At 42.4% G+C, this 19,036-nt stretch overlaps 1 protein-coding gene across 2 annotated transcripts in view; it reads right to left on the bottom strand.

Annotated features, from left to right (window-relative positions):
* Nucleotides 1–734: 734 nt before the first annotated feature.
* The window catches only part of LOC111840773 (myosin-IIIb), an 80,837-nt gene continuing 62,535 nt past the window's right edge, over nt 735–19,036 (bottom strand). For both annotated transcript variants that reach the window (XM_023805996.2, XM_072714395.1), the window contains exons 26-29: nt 11,437–11,537; nt 11,008–11,054; nt 10,333–10,487; nt 735–1,361 (exon numbers count right to left, since the gene is read on the bottom strand). In XM_023805996.2, coding sequence (XP_023661764.2) covers nt 10,355–10,487; nt 11,008–11,054; nt 11,437–11,537 — 281 coding nt within the window. In that variant the 3' untranslated portion in view covers nt 735–1,361; nt 10,333–10,354. The remainder of the gene's footprint in view (nt 1,362–10,332; nt 10,488–11,007; nt 11,055–11,436; nt 11,538–19,036) is intronic.

Here is a 19,036-nt window from a genome sequence, read left to right as displayed (position 1 = left end):
ATTGGATCTGTGCGTAAATTAGAACTACTTGTGTTTTCAGCATTTAATTACAGGCTGAAAATTGCTCAGGATTTTGTGTACATTGTGAAATACTCCCTAAAAATGAAAAACTGAAATCCAGTGGGACGTAACAAATGTCAAAGAACTTCAAATTTACGGGCTGATTTTCATATGTCAGTAATGATTTAAAAATTCTGAAATGATATTTACATTTTCCCTTATCCTAATTTATCAATGATATATATTTTCCTGGAATATTCTTTTGACAGTACAATTTTATGATTGCATAAAGTTTATACTTTCATGTACCAACCCAGAAAAACCCAGACAGTTGTCAGTTATGCTTACACACACACACACACACACATAACACCTAACCATAACCATAAGTAACCTAACAAAATACAAGAGTTTTTGCATTTTTAGTTTTTTCATAGCAGTCACTGATTTTTATAATAGAGTTTTCCTGGTCCCCATAAGGGAAAATAACGGATATTTAGGACAGGAACCTTTATCACGTTATGGGGACATTATGTCCCCATAAGGACAGGTAAACCCGTTCACACACACACACGCACACACACACACACACACACCATGCAGGCCACCCCCTCCACAGCTCCTGCCTTTCCTAGCTCTCTCTCTTATCATGGGTTGAGCTCTGGACTTGTCTGCATTGCTTCCACAGCTATGGAAAATGAATGAAAGGACAAACATTTCTCAGGAGACTGAGGTTTTAATAACAGACTCTAAAGAGACTGGAATTGTGTAAAATTCATTAGTTCAATATAAAATATGACCATGAGCTGGCTACTCAACACACAACATTGTACTTTGTGAGTATACTACAGGAAACACACACTTCCCCATTCTATCCTTAGACCCCTGCATTACTAAGGAGGCTATGTCATACAAGAATATAACCAAGGATAATTATATGGTATTACACCAACAGCTAGTATAACTAACTACAATATATTTTTCTCATTCACAAATGATAACGGACAACTAATTATGGAGTGACCCATCATGAGTAACACATAAGCACTGAAAAACTGGTAACATCAAGAAAACCTTAAAATGAAGTATACTATTTCAAACAGGTCATATGAGTATTTACAGCGAATGTGTGACAAGACTGATTTTTATCTGCACATATTTTTGAGAATGTTAAGTAAAATAAAGAACGTAAAATCTTATTCCAGGCAAAAGGCATCAAATGTCATATTTCCCTCATAAATATAAAAAAGATTAAATTCACAAGTGAAAGGTCATCTTTTACAGCAAGTACTGTTCAATTGTAACAAGTCTGCAGGAATGTATGTTCTTGGCTGGTAGAATCATATTCTCAAGTAGGTGCTCTGTAATGAAAGAGAAAGAAAGAACTTTAGGTAAGTAATGCATGTGAAAACACTACAAAATCAGTTATTACAGATAACTGTGACAATCACACAAACCATTTTCATAAGGATAACAGGAAGAAATGTAATTTTACTACATTAATTTTAAGAGTCGAGCCTATTTCAAGAACACAGCCATTGTGACAGGTAAGCATGACAGAACTTTTCTGGTGGGTTTTGGTGCTTCGTAAAATAGGGTCAGTGGCACGTAGGACGAGGTCCCATGTATCTTACGCATAGACACCTACAGGCAAGGCTGCAGGACAAGACAACCCACCTTTCAAAGTATATTTGAATCTCCAATACACCTTTTACTGGAAAAACATCTGTTACTTACTAATAATTCCATTAACGAAAACTGTCCTGCATGCAAGCTGTGCATAAATTCAGCATCCATCAATAAAAGAGAAAAACAGGCAGACAACCTTAAATAAGAAATTAAAATCTGGGTTGAATTCATTCATTGTAAGAAGAATTTCCACAATATCAAGGGCAACAGCACAGAGGAAAACATTTTGTTGCTGCAAGCAGGGTTATGTTTTTTTTTTTTTTTTTGGGGGGGGGGGGGTTAAAGCTGAATTCAGTCATGCCTTAAACGTGATTTTAATTAAACCGACAGTGTGAAGTGCGACTTGGAGGCACCAACGTGAAACATATCAGCTGAATTTTAAATTCTGCTCCTCAGACCAGGGAGCGAGGGAGAGCAGGTTTCACATCTGTCTACTACTGGTCTGCTGAGAGAGAGAGAGAGAGAGAGAGAGAGAGAGAGAGGGAGAGACGCTGGAGGCTACCGGGGTACTTGAGCAGCTATAATGATGTCTCGTATGAGAACAACATCTGTGAATTTCCTCAGTGATCTATAACAAAGTATAACTCAGAGCAGTCATTCAGAAGACCTTTGATGTTCCACTCCAGCAGAATAGCTGCCATTGTTAACAGTCCCCGACACTGAGGAGCTTCAACTTTGGTCTCCCTAATTTTCAAGAACACCCCCACCCCCCCACCCCCACAACCTGATACCGCACATCTTTTTTTAACATATACATCTTTGAGGTTGGGGTGAGTGAGTGTATTTAAGAGTCAAAGTCCAGCGCCTTGCCGGGCGGCCCTAGGTCGGGCGAGCCGGGGGGGGGGGCTGAAACCTGGCTCTTTAAAGCACCTGATCATCATTGGGGTCAGAGCAAACTGCCCGTGGAAGGTGAACAGAGTAAATGGCATCAGGTTTTCCATGCCTCTACTCACGTTACAGAGACGACATCATACGTCTTCAAGACATTTTAATATTTTGTTTTGTGGCTATTAGCTACAGTTGATGCTTCTACTACATTTCTGGGTGCTGTGCATGACAGGCTACAGTGCTTTTCATCAAGTTCAGTAGGAATATCCCCCCACCCCATTATTTCAAAGTGTTATTCAGATGTTTTAATCATTATTAGCAATAAACATGGGGAATCTTCTCCTATCACTGCGCCGCTGTTAATCTCCACGCACCATGTTATGAATTTATTGGATAATATCAAAAATGCTTTTGTAGAACTTCATAGTATCGCAGCGGCGGAATGTATCGGTCCTTTACAAGGAAATATTCATAAACACAGATGCTGATGTGACCTGGGGGTAGAATTATACATAATCGTATGCTTCCTATAGTCAGAGCCTGAACCGGGCGATTCAGCACAGTCTCTGTGCCTCTGATTTACATTAAGAGGCCATACTAACTGTGCGAGGCATTCACAATTTTAAATGCAGTGCTCTAGTTAGGAATAACACACTGAAAGATCCAGCCTGAGCTGTCAGTTAAGGGGGGGTGGGAGGGATTCTATTCACGTTAAAAGACCAGGGCCCAGTCAGCGCATCAAAGAGAGGACAGAGAAACAAGATGACTGTGCCATTAAGCAGCAGGAAGAACACGAAGTGGAAATGCATTTTTTTTCAATACTACCCGGCAGTTTATTTTAACTTGAACATTGATGCCATATTCTATAGGTAATGACACGCATTTAAAGGGCAGATTATGGAAGCAGGCTTCTGACCAAAAAGGTAAATCTGAGAAAAGGTTCTTGAACCCTAACCCAATAAAGTCCACTAACTATGTAATACGGTCCCCTATAAAATTAAATGGCATGATAAAGCCATGAGTTATGCAGTCTAATACTCACAGTAACGTGGTCATGGACATACAGAAGGAGTACTATACTTAGCTGATTTAGGAAGGAGAAACTGTGTTAAAATTATATTTTTAGTGTTTAGTAGGCCTGCATGATATGAGGATAAACTGTGATGCACTGTAATATTGTTCAATACTGAGAAGACAACATGACGTGATAAATATTGAAGTGTGGTTATTACAATTAATAAAACATGTCAAGATAAACACGCATGATTCATCTAATAAAACATGTCAGTGTAACAATTCCTATCAAGCTAAACATACAGCTATAATCAATAAAACAACGCTATCAACCTAAATGTACATTAATAATCTAATAAAACATGTCATATATATCAGGCTAAATGTAAAGATTTTATAAATAATTAACGAAAAATACACCTTTTCCTAAAACTTTAACTCTTGATTACATCATCACAATTGCATCAACAGCTAAACAGCTGATCAACACGTCACAGGAAGAAGGAATTTGTATGGAGGAAGAGATATCACATGACCAGGTTCAGGATAGGGTCATAAATATATCACATATATTATTAAGTAGCAACATTTGATCTGGACGTGAGGGTGGTCCCCACAGTAGAATTTACCAATGTATAATGTTTCCAAACTATATACAATGTGTTTCATATTCTAAATCTGTTAGTGTGTCCATCAACAATGGTTTAACCAGCACATTTTGTATTTTTACATTTATGTTTATGACAAATATGATAATAAATAATATATATTTACGAAAGCCAGGTTCAGTTTTCATTTTATGCCAGTTTTCAAATAAAATACAAAACAAACTCTGGAACTGAAAATATTGAAGCAATATTCATTGATATTTGGCTAACTGAAATTTTGGAGTGAAATTAAATTCTACCATTGTTTGTGTTAGCATTTCCTACAATTGTCACGAAACATAAATATGATTCCTGGCTGAATTTCAAGATCAGGTGCTGAGGTTTTGGCGAGCTGCTGTATGCATTTACACACAAAAAAGTACTTAAATATAAGATGTTCATATTTGCAAATACCTGCAGGAAATATATTCCACATTTTAAAATTACATGGTGATAATCACACTTTTTTGGACAATGCATTAATTTCCCCAGTCTTTCCTCCATTAATTATTTTAGGTGATATTTTCCTCTGCCTCCAGGTTGTGATTGTGGGATAGACTGCCTTACGTTCCAGCCCAAACTAAAAGAAGCCCACTTATCCAGACAGTTATACGCCAAACCTTCATTCACTGGTAGTTTGGCTCAACATTTGGCAAACAGCACCAAGGCCATACAAAAACGGGCCCAGTCTTTGGAAAGCGAAGTCTTACAACGTGGCATTAGATTTAACGTACAATACATGTAAAAGCAACAGTAATTAAGTCTGGATGCTCTTCTTCTACAGAATCTGCTGTGGTTGATTCTCTCAGGCTCTCTCAAGCCTCCCATTAAGAGTCCAATGTCTTTAACAAGGCTGACCAAGTGTGTGCAAGTCCAGGCCTGGCAATTCACAGACAGGAAAGGACAGGAACCTTCATTCATTGACCAGACTAGGGGGGGGGGCAGATACTCTTCAGGAAAGAAATCACTTAAAAGTTTCCTGGTCTTTTTCTATACATGCGCTTTGTGCAAATGCAAATTCTGACAATTCAGCCTTGTGAAGCATCATTGGGGACAGCAACAAATCACAGGTGTGAGGCAGGTAAAACAACAGCCACCGTAACTCTAATGGCATCTCTCATCATTAAGGGCCCTTTGATGTGCATGTTCAACACCTTCTTTTCTCCCTTTCATCCTCCCGCTCCCCAGTTGCTCTCCACCCCCCCTCCAGCTTCTTTATTTATGTGCTATCCGGCCATAGCCCTTTTCCCCCGCCCTGCTCCCTCCCACCCAAATGTAAATATATATTTTTTCCCACTTCAATATCCAGCACCCTTGTTTATAGATCCACGTCTGCCCACGTTTGTCAAACGTGACAAAAAGCAACACGGGGAAATACAAAATAAATAAAAATACAACGATGACAATGTTAAAAGCGGGATGTGTTTCAGGAAGTGAAGTGCGATTGAAGTGAGTGTTTTATTGTACCTACATCATTTGCATTCATCTGCTAAAACTCCTTGTTGGAATTCCTCAAAAGCGTGCGAAACACCCGTATTTCAAAAGCACGTTACCTGCATTAAGCCGGAGGGGGGGAGGAGCGGGGGGCTGGTGCTGTATGAAAGGCCTGCCACCAAAACATCACCATTCAAATGCTGCCTTTGAACTCCACGGATAGAGAAACAGGACAATGAAAGAGAATACGCGTTAGCTCTTTGAAGTCAGACATGTGAGCGTGCTCTGGTAAAGACACATTTTATCGTTTGTGAAGGCCGAAGCGGGAATTTCCAGGCCTGAGTGAAACATTTTCGTGTGGAATTTCTCCAGTTTCTTTCAGTTAAAGCTTTCTTCAAAAAATGACATGAATTGTGAATCTCTGGGGAGTAATCTGAGGTCTGTGAAACATGGCTTGTTCTGTGCTAGATATGAACACAGACTTGTTATGGGGAAACAATACAGGTGTATAAAAGGGCTTTTAGGTCTGAGCTCTGCATTTTCCTCAGCTTTGCTTGCCCCTTTCACAGCTCAGCTACTGCATGTATGCTGGCTCATCACATCATAACACCACATTACCCTATGGCCCATCACATCACAACACCACATTACCCTATGGCCCATCACATCATAAAATGTGGAGGACGGAACTGGGAAGGACATATGGAGACACAAGCAAAAAATGTATTAATTGATGCATGAAATGTAATTGGAGTAGAAAAATAATTCCATCTATTTAATTTTTGCCCTTCTACTTCTATCTCTTTTCCCGCAATTCCACATAACTTTCAAGTTAGTGCCGGTGCTTGTGGTCAATCAGTCAGCAAGTTTATCACTGTAAGCGCCTCCCCAATAGTTTGTGTTTGAACTGAAAGTACCTAGTCTGGAGTAGGTACTAAAACAGTGATGTAAAACTGTCTCTAAGGAACTACAATTGGACCAAGATCTTGTGGTGCGAACACGACAGAAGTCCCTGATTCCAGAATAAGGTTCTGGTTCTAGAATAAAGCTTCGGCAGTGTGAAAGAGCCTAAATCTGGTTCTCGGCTGTTGCCAAAGTGACATGACCTTAGAAGCAGCCTGCATTTCCACTGGTTATAAACAACATATATAACAGACAGTGAGTACGCACATGACGACGACCATGTAACATTTTTTAGCTTGTTAAATTATGTTTAATGTTTTTTAAGTTATGCACTGGTTCTTAAGTTAGCGCGAGTCAATATCTTTTTCATTAAACATTAGCTAGCTAGATTACAAAGTGTTACTAATTAATATTTATTTACTTATTATTTGCTGCATTTTGCCATGTAGGTTTTGCAGTTGCACAAAAGATAGGCATTACCAGTTGTTTGGGTATATCTACCAACTAGCCACTGATTGATCACAATAGTCAATAAACACAGTAGGGCACTTTTAAACTTGTACCATCCCACACTGCTTTGTGAGAATTCTCTTTTGTAGTTTCGGTAGACATTTTTTTAGTTCGTAAAAATTTGTTAAGATGCTTTCACCAGCTCTTCATTAATTTCTGCATGTTTTCAGCAAACACTAAAATCAAACAAAACATCGAACACTGCAAATAATAGATGCAGCTCTGGTGAAGTTTACAGTGCATTTTAGCCCCTCCCAAATGCTGACATCACAGGTACAGGCAGACAGACAGTCAGACAGACGGATTGACTTAAAATTAAATGATAGACAATAATCCACCTTCTGCAGACAGGGAGGGAGTGGTCTGGCTTCCATTGAGCAGACCAGGGGGGATGGAAAAAAAAAACATGTGACTGCTTCCTCCTTCACAGACACTACAGTCCTATGGGTTAATATGTAGTCGCTGGAGCAAGTGGGGAGCAGAGAAGACTTGCTGAGCTTAGCAAAACGGTGGCCAGAAACAGTTCCAAACCATGTTATGTAGATGGCATACGCATTAAAGACATGTTTTGGAGCGCTGTGATGACCTATTTAATGCTGGCCTGTTTGCCAGAGGAAAAACAGAATGCCAGGAACAGTGTAATCAGCTGAATGGGGATGGGAATCAGACACACCTGGCATAAAGCACAGTCAGGGGAGTGGGAACCAGGGGGGCGGGGCTGGCTTCATTTGTACCTCCAAAAGAACCATATTTTATATTTAAATTATTAAGCTGTGTCCGCTCAATATCAAACCTTCTCCTACACTGTCAGCCACAATCAGAGCAGGGCAGACACTTCTACAGTTATGCCTCCAAAGTGTTTGGTTTTCTTACAAAGGTAAACATCACTGTTTTAGCCATTAGCATGTATCCACTGACAGCAGTTTCTCTGTTTTATCCATTAGCATGTTTCAACAGACAGCAGCTTCTCAGTATTAGCCATTATCGTGATCCACGGACAACAGCTTCTCTGTATTAGCCATTAGCATGTATCCACGGACAACAGCTTCTCTGTATTATCCATTAGCATGTATCCACGGACAGCAGCTTCTCCGTATTAGCCATTAGCGTGTATCCACGGACAGCAGCACAACTCCTGTGTATTAGCCATCATCATGTGCCCACAAACAGCGAGGCGAACTTCTCTGTATTAGCTATTAGCATGTATCCATGGCCAACAGCTTCTCTCTATTAGCCACTAGCGTGTATCTATGGACAGCAGCGCAAACTTCTCTGTATTAGCTATTAGCATGTATCTATGGACAGCAGCGCAAACTCCTCTGTATTAGCCATTAGCATGTATCCACGGACAGCAGTTTCCCTGTATATCCACTAGTATGTATCCACAGACAGCAGCTCAGTCTTTTATAATGAATGAGCAGGAAATGGCCTTGTTGAGACAGGTCGGTCTCCTTTGAGGCTTCGTACACTAATTGCACAAAGCACTGGGAAGATGGCCAAATAAGCAGGAAGAGACCCTTGAGCTCCTGTCAAGATTAAAAATCTATGGCACATATAGCCCCAGGGTGTCAGTGTCAATGATGGGAGATAAAGCAAACAATATATAAAACAGCGGGAAGGAGCATAAACCAACAAACAAATAAAGGGCTACAAACTTACACAACTGTTAAAAACTGTTAAAAGCTGACCAGGGGCCTGTACTACGAAGCAGGGTTACTGGCTTATCGGATTTAAGGTAGTCTGGGCAAAATGTAAGTGAACGAATATGAAGTCCATTTAAATTGTGGTACCTTAAATATGACAAGTTACCCCGATAAGCCAGTAACCCCACTTCGTAGTACAGGCCACAGAGACCAGCCTCATCTATTTTGTTTGGCTTTTGATTTTTCCCTAGTGTTTGTTATTGGCAGTCAGTGCTTTGCTGTTTTTGGTGTTTGTTTATTTCAGTTAGTTCCTTGTCTTTTGCTCCGTATCCCACGTTTTTCTCAGTTTTCCGTGTTTTACGTCATTTTAATATGCCACCCCTGTTCCTTGTGTGCCCTGAGTCCTTGTGATTGGTTAATTGGTTACGATTCTCACCTGTCCTGCATCATGTCTTATTAGCTGTGTAAGTGCCTGTTCTGGTTCTGTTCTTTGATGGTTCATTGTAGTTGCATGTTCGTGTTCAGAAGCGTTTGTTGTGGTTATTTTCTGTTTTTTTACTTTGCTATTTTTGTGGTCCCTTCAATGTGAAAATGGCAGGTTTTTACACATTGAGGGAATGTAATGTATACATGAGCACCACACATACACACACACACACAAACACACACACACACAGAAACACACACACGCACACACACACATACACACACACACACATAAGAAAGGAGCAGCTAAGAGCAGAAACTCGAGATTAAAAAACAAAAACTGGCTCATTTTTGTCAGATCTTTACTCACAATTAACAGTAAAGTGCTTTTTGTACATGCTGCCGGTAATGTGGCATGCTCAAAAACAAGGAGTGCAAGGGGACAAGACCAGCGGGCGTAGGGTGTCGGATAGTGGGAGGGGCTGTCAGCTACTGTACGGAGCTTTGCTACTAAAACCACACAGAGCTGCTGTATAGTGAAAAGTAACTGGTTGCTGACAGTCCTGTTTCTAATGGTTGCCCCAGCAACCCTGATATTAACTTATGAGTGATGAATGAGAATGAATAAAATATTCTTCTCCTACATATCCCACAATGAAAAAACAAAAACGCTAGAGTAAAAAATGAATTCATTCATCCATTTTCCATAACCGCATGTCCCGTGCAGGGTTCCAGGAAGGGGCGGGGGGGGAGGTCTGGAGCCAATCTCTGAAGCTACAGGCGCAAAATAGGGAAGAAACCAGGATGGGGCACCAACCCATTGCAGGGCACACACACACACACACACACACACACCATTCATACACCATTTATATCTATGGGCAATGTTAACACTCCAATTCACCTTAATCTATCTTCCCCCAATTGGGGGAAACCAGAGAACCCAGAGGAATCCCTGCAATGACACAGAGAACTCCTCACATGTAGAGTTGGGCAGGGAATCGAACCACCTTCTAACGTGAAACATGTGATATTTTATCTGTTAATAGCCAGAATTATTGTGGTTCGAGAATGAAGACAAACATCCCTCAGTACTCAGTCTCTCAGGAGATGAGTCAGTTGCAACAGAACAATATTACTTTGTGATGCTGCATCAGACTTCCCCAGACGTTCAGCAGTCTAGCTTAAAAATCCCAGAGCCCCGGCTGACTGCTGGACAGATGAAGCTAGACCCTTACCAGCTGATGGGAGAATTCAGCCTCAGCTCTGAGTGAGAACTGCCTCCCTTGGCAGAGTGGGAGGAGGCCCAGTCAAAGTTTTCTCCTCTGGGACTGAATCCGCAGTTGACAGTAATTTGTAGTACTCATCTTCTCCATCCAGCACTTTGATTTGCCTGTGATGAATGACAGAGAGAGAGAGAGAGAGAGAGAGAGAGAGAGGACTGCAGACGGATGGCAGAGGCATTCAAACTGAAGAGGAGCATAACAGCTTGATGTTTTACTTTAATTAGAAAGCTTGTATGTACACACTAATCCCATGATTCAGAGACGATGGTGCACATAGATAAAGTAACAAACAACCAAAACTCTTTCTTCTTCCTTTCTCAGCCTATCAGACAAAACCAGGCTTTCATTTACAAATAGAGGTCAAGACTCAAACAATTACACTCTGAATGGATATAATGTCTTAACACCACCTTGATAAAACCCAGAAGAGGCCGATAAAAGGCCTCTTTCTTTTGACAATTCATTTACATTCAACCCCTCCCTACACACCAGCACTACCTCTTGTTGTAAAAGAAAAAAAAAATCCTTGTTTTGTTTCCACTCATTTGTGACATTCACAGGATGCTTTAATACAACAAAGGGCCTGCTCTGTTTATAGCAGCTGAAAGTAGGAAAGCCGTTATTTACCCAAGTTTTCTCGGTTTCCTCTTGCTCCCCTGGCAATCCGGGGTCCTCTGTGGGAAGGGCCGAGAGCACACAGTGAAAAGACAAGCGAGCAAGTCATTAATTTTTAATTCAAAGTGATTTTGCGTTGAATGCGGGGAGATGCTGATAATATCAGAAGTCACAGCATAATTTTTTTTGATCAAAGGGCTCTGGTGAGCCTGATGAAGCGTGCGTCTTGGCCCCCTTTGATAAACCGCATCAATTATTCACCGTGAAGGCAGACATCCTGACATGAAAGCAACAGATAAAGAGCGTAAGCACACGCTCAAGACAAGAGGCAGAGAGGCGTGGGGGTGGGGCTCGGGGGCCTGGCGCAGGTACACTTCATTGCGTTATCGTCCAGTTACAAAACGAGCCGGAGAGCTGGGCTGGTGCCGCCCCCTCACTCACGTGGAGCTGGTTGTAGTACAGGCTGTCCTCGGGGCTGTTCAGCAATTTGGGCTGGTGCCCCCTCCGGCGGGGGGTCCGCTGCTGGCACTTGAGAACATGACCTAGAGGGCGTGTGTGTGTGTGAGGGGGGGTGGGGGAAGTGAGACGGGGGGGGAGGGGGGGGGGGGGATTAGCGACACACCAATGACATAGATCCCGATGGTGTGCCGTAACCCTGTGCAATGTCACTGCCATCATCTGCTACTGAGACACCCAGGATGCACACCCAGCCCCCCTCCCCTTCCTGGTACCTCTCCAGCTTACTCCTCAAATAGCACCTGACAACATCAAATCCCCCAGCCTGCCACCCCACTCTCCCACCGTCCTACTGAATTAAACCCTTGATGGCTCAGAGACTTAAACTTAACCTCATTTGCCATAGAGACACCAGAGAGGCACTGGAAAGCAAGTCCAGTGTAAAGGACACATGTTCTGATATGCAACAAAGCACCAACAAAGCATGACACATTTCTCTTTAATTATGCTGTGCATGAAAGGTTGCCTTATTGTGCGGTGAGGATTTAATAGTGCTGCTGGCAGACTTATACAAAGCTACATGACTAATAGAGACAAAATGAAACTCAGCAGTCCATCACAAACAAAACATTACGATCCTGTAGCAACAGCCATAATACCTTATTCTCAGCATGAGTTAGGGTGTAATTGTGCCTCATAAAGTGAAGAATCCTTTATGTTATGCTCCAAATCACAAATGGCTACTGTAGTATCTCAGGATTACCATCACACATATAATGATAACATCGGTTTGGGGGGGCAGTGGGGGAGTAAAGGAATCCTAAGCCTTTTACACTGCAATTGATATTTTGTTCAGGTCTGTATCACAGGATACAGATATCTTTCTATCTACCTACCTATTATCCATCCATCCATCCGACCATCCATCCATCCATCCATCCATCTGTCTGTCCATTTTCTGCCACTTATCTGGGTCCGGGTCACAAGGGCAGCAGACCTTAGCATGGATGCCCAGACCTCCCTCTCCCCAGCCACCTCCTCTAGCTCATCCAGATGGATACCAAGTCACTCACAGGCCAGCTGAGTGATATAATCTCTTCAATGTGTGCTGGGTCAGTCCAAGGGCCTCCTCTCAGTTGGACATGGCCGTAGCACCTCCCAGGGAGGCATCCAGAAGGCATCCTAGATAGATGCCTGAACTAATTCAGCTGACTTTTGATGCGGAGGAGCGGCAGCTCTGCTTTGAGCCCCTCACAAATGTCCGAGCTCCGCAGCGAATGTCTGAGCCCTCTGAGGCCAAGTTCAGTCACTTTGTAGAGGAAACTAATTTCTGCTGCTTTTATGTGATCTCATTCTTTCAGCCACTACCCACAGTTCATGACCATAGGTGAGAGTAGGATGGTAGAGCAACTGGTAAATCGATAGCTTCACCTTCCAGCTCAGCTCTCTCTTCACCATGACAGAACAGTACAACGTCCACATAACTGCCGATGCTGCACCGATCTGCCTGTTGATCTACCGCTCCCTTCTTCCCTCAGTTGTGAACAAGACCTTGAGGTACTTAAACTCCTCCGCTTGAGGCAGTAACTCCTTCCCTACCTGGCAATCCACTCTTTTCCAATTGAGAACCTAGACCTCAAACTTGGAGGTGCAGATCCTCCAAACCACCCTAGTGCATGCTGAAGGTCACAGCCTGATGAAGCCAACAGGACTGCATTATCTGCAAAAAAGCAAACGATACAATCCTTCCGACTCTACTTCCTCCAAGAAAGGCATGTCAGTGGGATTCAGTAGGTCTTCGAAATACTTCTTCCACCACTTGACTTTTTCCCTATTTGAGGTCAACAGCACTCCATCCCTGCTATGGACAAAGCCCTCCTTCCACCTCTTGAGTGGCCAGATGGTTGGCCAAAACCACTTCCAGGCTGACCAAAAGTCATTTTCCTTGGCCTTACCAAGCTCCTTCCACACACGAGTATTTGCTTTTGCAACTGCCAAAGCCACATCTCGCTTAGCCCGCCAGTACCCGTCAGCTGCTTCTGGAGTCCCTTAAGCGAACCAAGCCTCCTACTTCAGCCTGGCGGCTCTCTTTCCCGTTGGTGTCCACCACTGGGTTTAGTGGTTACCACCACACAGACACCTACAATCTTTTGGGTATCGCTCTGCACAGCCACATGGAGGCACAAAATAGTGCCCATTTGGGATTAAATGTCTCAAGCTGTAAGAGAAGTTCTGCCAGAGGAAAGGGCAAAGGGGTCTCTGCCAAATGTGTTGTGTTTGGGTTCATCATGTCTATCTGCCATTTTCCCCACAATCTGATCCAACTCAGCACCAGGTAATGATCAGTTAACAGCTCAGCTCCTCTCATCACCCAAGTGTCCAGTACACGTGGTCACAGATCCCAAGCCATAATTACAAAATGATCTATCAATTTTGCTGTAGTCTAGGGTGCTCTGGGTCAAGTGCACTTATGTATACCTTTATGCTCAGACATGGAACCCACCAGTTGTCACGCCCCGCTCCATCCGCTCCTAATGTGTGCCACGCCCACCTCATTACCTCCTGTTTCTCCCCGATTGTTCTCACCTGTGGCTTGTTACCCGTAGTTTGTCTTTTGTATTTAGTCCTCGTCTGAGTCAGTCTTCCCCAGACTCGTCATTAATGTTACCTGTTGTGCTTCCCCGGTCCCGTCTTTCTCCAATAAACCCCGTTTGCCCTACTTCCTGCCTCTGTATCCCTGCTTCCTGGATCGCCTCCCCAGAGAACGTGACACCAGTGACTATGACTACACTCACATTTTAAAATATATTTCAGCTTTTTTGCATCTCAAAAACTCCCATATGCCCTGTTTATTCACTCAGCTTTTAGTGTTTAACCAATATTTAACCACATTGTTCCCTGTAGTCTGGTTGAATTAAAAAACAGGGCATATTCCACACAATAAATTATAAAATGAATCTTTCCAATGTTGTGTTTATTGCCCCTATATCAACAAAATATGTAAATATTTTTAGCCATGGGTGTGGTGCTGTGGAAGCAGGTCTACAGGGGTAGACAAAATAACAGAAACACGGAGAAATACATTAACATTATGAAACTAAGGAGGAGTAATAATTGATATTTCATCGATCACTGTGAGTAAATTCTCTCTATGCCTCTCCCAAACTTGCTTTCGGTAGGCATTAGCAAGCTGGCCATGAAGGGCAGCCTCTTGCTGTGGTGCTCAGGGAGCTGGGGGTTAAGGGCCTTGCTCAAGGACCCACAGATGTGCTGAGGCTGGGCACGAACTGGCAACCTTCTGATCATCGGCACAGAGGCTTAGAGTTGGGCCACCATTTGCTCTCAGAACATCACCACAAGAGAAGTCCTGAACTGTATGTGGTATGATACTAGACTATCCTCCATGAAGAAAAGCTTAAAATCTCCCCATATAAGTTTAATGGCAATGAGTTGATCTTGTGATCACGTAGTCTATGGAATGAGTTTGACTTCATCCTGGTGTTCATGAAACCATTCTTGAATTTGATTAGCAATTTGTATCTACAAGGACCAAAACACATGGCAACACTACATCATGATATTACAATGGCAGACTAAAGCACAGAGTGAGGGAAGGCACTTACATACACAGACGTCCAGGGAAAACAAGGAAGAGGTATAACCTAATCAATGAACCAATCAAGGGAGACACAGGAGCAACGAGAAACAGGTGGACACCATAACCCTAAGAATACACAGAACTAAGAGAATTAACGAACACTATAGACTAAGAATCTACAGCATGTAATAGGGGAAACTCCACCAGGGAAAACTAGAAGCAAGAACACACAGAAATAATCAGAAGAGCTCTAGAGAGCTCTAAAGAGCTCTTCCCCTTCCTGTTTGGCCAGCAGCACCTGCTGGCCAAACAGGAAAGGGACACGAAGGGCAGGGTGGGACAGGCGCTGACCCTGACAGTACCTAGTTCACACTGTAGGTGGTATAGCTGCCAACATACATCTGATTGTTTCATAAAATCAAGCAAAGCAATCACTATACATAATGGTTCTGGCACGATGGTTGTTCATACCATTACATGCCTCTTTAGAGCTCTCTAGAGCTCTTCTAATCCTGGCCCAACATCATTAAAGAGCACATAGTGGACCATGCATGGGTCAGCATCTCCGCTTCAGCGTCCCAACGTTTCCCAGCGTGCTGGGAAAGTCCCACCATTTGATCTGAGCCTGGGTATTAATGAAACAGTGGTAACTGAAAGGGCGCTTCATCCAAATGGAGTGTTATGGGTTACCTAATATCTCTGAATTTAAAGTGACACTCCCATTTGTGGCAAGGCCCTGTGGAGTCATGTCACCCATTAATGGTACGCTGAACAGGCCTCTGTAGCTTTAGGGCGAACTACGCCAACTACAGAATCAAGGTACATTCTGTATCTTATTGCAACTACTGGTTTCTGTCCCATGTTAATTTCCATGGAAGTCAGTAAGCTGCCTAAATGTACAGCGTTCAGTGTAAGAAAAGTATCATTGAAATATAAACCAAAGTTAACACCGACAAAATGAAAAAATACAAAGAAGTACATACAAAGGCATGAGTTTCATTTGGCGTTTTTCCACTGGCATACAGGAACCAGGCCGTACCCAAGTCGTACTGTGAAGAGACACTAGTTACAGTGCGGTTTCAGCTCATATCGATTTTCCACTGCAGATGGGTTGGCTCAGTAAAGGTGTTGCTGCGTTTGGAGTCACAGTGACATAAAACCAAAGAGATGCTTATTTACTGTTCACATGGTGTACTGCATGATTTACTATGTGCCATTTTCTGCTACCACGTCTATGAGACTCACCGTGTCACGTTAGCATCAAACATTAGTGGAATTAGCATTAGGAATCCATTCTGTTCAGCCCTTCTGTAGTACTTTTTACACAAATAAGTTAACTGATTAAAAGTAATGCATCTTTTATTTTAAATACTGACAACATGACAGAACCAGTAACAACAGGCCTAACAGTCATGCTTTACTGATTAAAGCAAAATTATTGAAAAAATGTCCTCGCCAAAAGACACATTAGTACGGAGCCCCTGAAGGGACCTGTGCAAAAAAATAAAATGCTCCTACTTTCTCGTGTGCACGCTAGGTCCCTTTAGGGGCCCCATACATTAGCGTATGTAATAAGTTAAATGTTATTAATAGGCCTAAATGGAATGTTAACATTTAACAATGTTCCGAACCAAAGTCTCAGCAATTTTGACAGACAGACAGACAGATAGATAGATAGACAGATAGATAGACAGATAGATAGATAGATAGATAGATAGATAGATAGATAGATAGATAGATAGATAGATAGATAGATAGATAGATAGATAGATAGATAGATAAGGTCAGGCACAGGACTTAATTAGCCAACTCATACAAACACAAACTTGCTACACAAAATGGAAATGAATTCACTCATCAGTTAACACTTGTTACTATACAGCTCCTGATCACTATACTGACCTCCTAATGACCACCCTGTGTGCTTTCCTCTACATGTTCAGCTACATCAGCTGCTTTTTTTTACAGAATGATGGTCATGCAGTACTATTCCAAAGATCTCACACTGATCATAACTCAATATTTTAATCAACTACAGTATGTTCACATCTGCAATATGCCATATAATATCAGCCAAAGTCATTTACTTACATGTTGATTTCAGTGGCACTGACTGATACATGACATATGAAGAATGCATGGAGGCTGGACTGGAGAGGCTACAAACCAGCCCTGCCTACTGTCAGATTGGTAAAAGCAGCTATGGATGGAAGCTTCCAGTATCCCGGCCTACAGAGCAGGCAGACACGCCACTTTAAGAGCTCTCTCATTCTACTCTATCAGCCTGCTGACATTAAAAGGCGCACAGTGGACTGTGCATCTGCATGGGGAAATTACCACCATTTGATCTGACCTACCTTGCGCCCTCCATCTGAGGGACAGGGTTTTCCCAGGCAGCCAATTCAGCAGACAGCCTTTCCTCTCTTTGAGCTGTTCTCAGCTAGATGGGCCCTCAGTAAAGTCAGACTTCCACACACACAGTGGGCCTAGCACTATGAACGCTGCACTTGAGTTAGCAAGCTCCATTTGGGAGCAATACAATCCAAATCAAGCTACAGAGGTCATGTTCTATTTACACAGTACTACATGCATTTAGCTCTAGAGCACATTGTTAATGTGCACATCTCAAGATGAAAAAGATCTGAAGCTGTTCTAGAATAGGTGATTCTTACATTTTCAAAGGCAGCTCATGATTTTCTGTATGTCTTTTAAATACCACCTATAAATCCGCCCGAAAATTTGAACACTCATCAGAAACAACATGAAAGAGATGCTGAAAAGGGATTTCGGTTGAATAAATGAGTGCTGTACTGAGTCCTTTCTTGCAGATCACATGTCCAGATCACCTGACTTTTCCCAGGTCCTGGTGAAGCACTTAGGTTGGTGTTTACTCAGATGGTGGAGACTGGTGTACCAAAAACCATGCATTATAAGGAAAAGTCATCACTGGAGGCCTTTGATGTCTAAATGGGGCATGTGGAGTGCAGGCCTCACTCCCTCACACACACACACACACACACACACACATATATTAATGTATGTTCATACAAATGTTTTGCGCATGCATGCACGCACACACACACACACACAAGGGGTCAAACTCTGCGGAAAGTTCTCAAGCTGCTAAGGGGTCTTGTGATTTATAACCAACATCTTCATTTGGGACATCATTGTTAAATGGCAACTCCATGTGCTTCAAATTATAAAGCAAGCTGGGGGAACCAGGATCGAGGTTCCTCTAGGTAACAATCCAAAGGACAACGGCTACATCTGTTTTGCACAGAAATGGGATGCTGTTACTTAACCATTTTTTACACTGAAATCAATCATCTCTGTTAAAGGTTTTTCCCCCTTCATACGCTGGAAAAATCCTTATTCTCCCAGCCCCTCCAGTCCTCCGTCTGTCTCTGGTGGATAAATCCCTACAGGCATGAGGTAGGAATAGGCGATGCGAACAATATATCGACTTATTGTCATATGAAATTTAAATAAAAAGAAAATGAGGAACTTTGATAAACTGTAAATGAGCAATGTTGCACACATCACAGAAATGAACACAATTCCAACCACTCATATGGTAGCTTCTAAGAACGGACAACCGATGACCCACAAACACACAGCAAGGCTGACTGAGTTAGCAGAGCATGCAAGCATGCTACCTTTTCGGTAATATCATGGAGGAGATGACAGCTCCCTCAGAGGAAACCTCCATAAAGAAAGTGACAGCTCAGCAACCACAACATCTTTTTGGAAAGGAGATATCGAGGGTAAACAAGGTAAAAGACATCAGTGGTGTGGCAACACACAAGAGACTGTGGCTGTGTACTATACACTTTGCTGAAATATTGCGGCAACTAAAACCAGTACAGCAAACTTATTTCACCGCTTGAAGCACTGTCAATGCAAGTGCTTACAGTCACAAAAACCAGCAATTAGGGTGAAAAAAATCAGAACAAATCACACCCCATATTGGATCAAAATGGGATA

Source organism: Paramormyrops kingsleyae, chromosome 1 (genome assembly GCF_048594095.1).
Source record: "Paramormyrops kingsleyae isolate MSU_618 chromosome 1, PKINGS_0.4, whole genome shotgun sequence".
Lineage (NCBI taxonomy): Eukaryota > Metazoa > Chordata > Actinopteri > Osteoglossiformes > Mormyridae > Paramormyrops > Paramormyrops kingsleyae.
The sequence above is the reverse complement of the archived record's forward strand: the minus strand, read 5'-3'. Positions and strand labels throughout refer to the sequence as shown.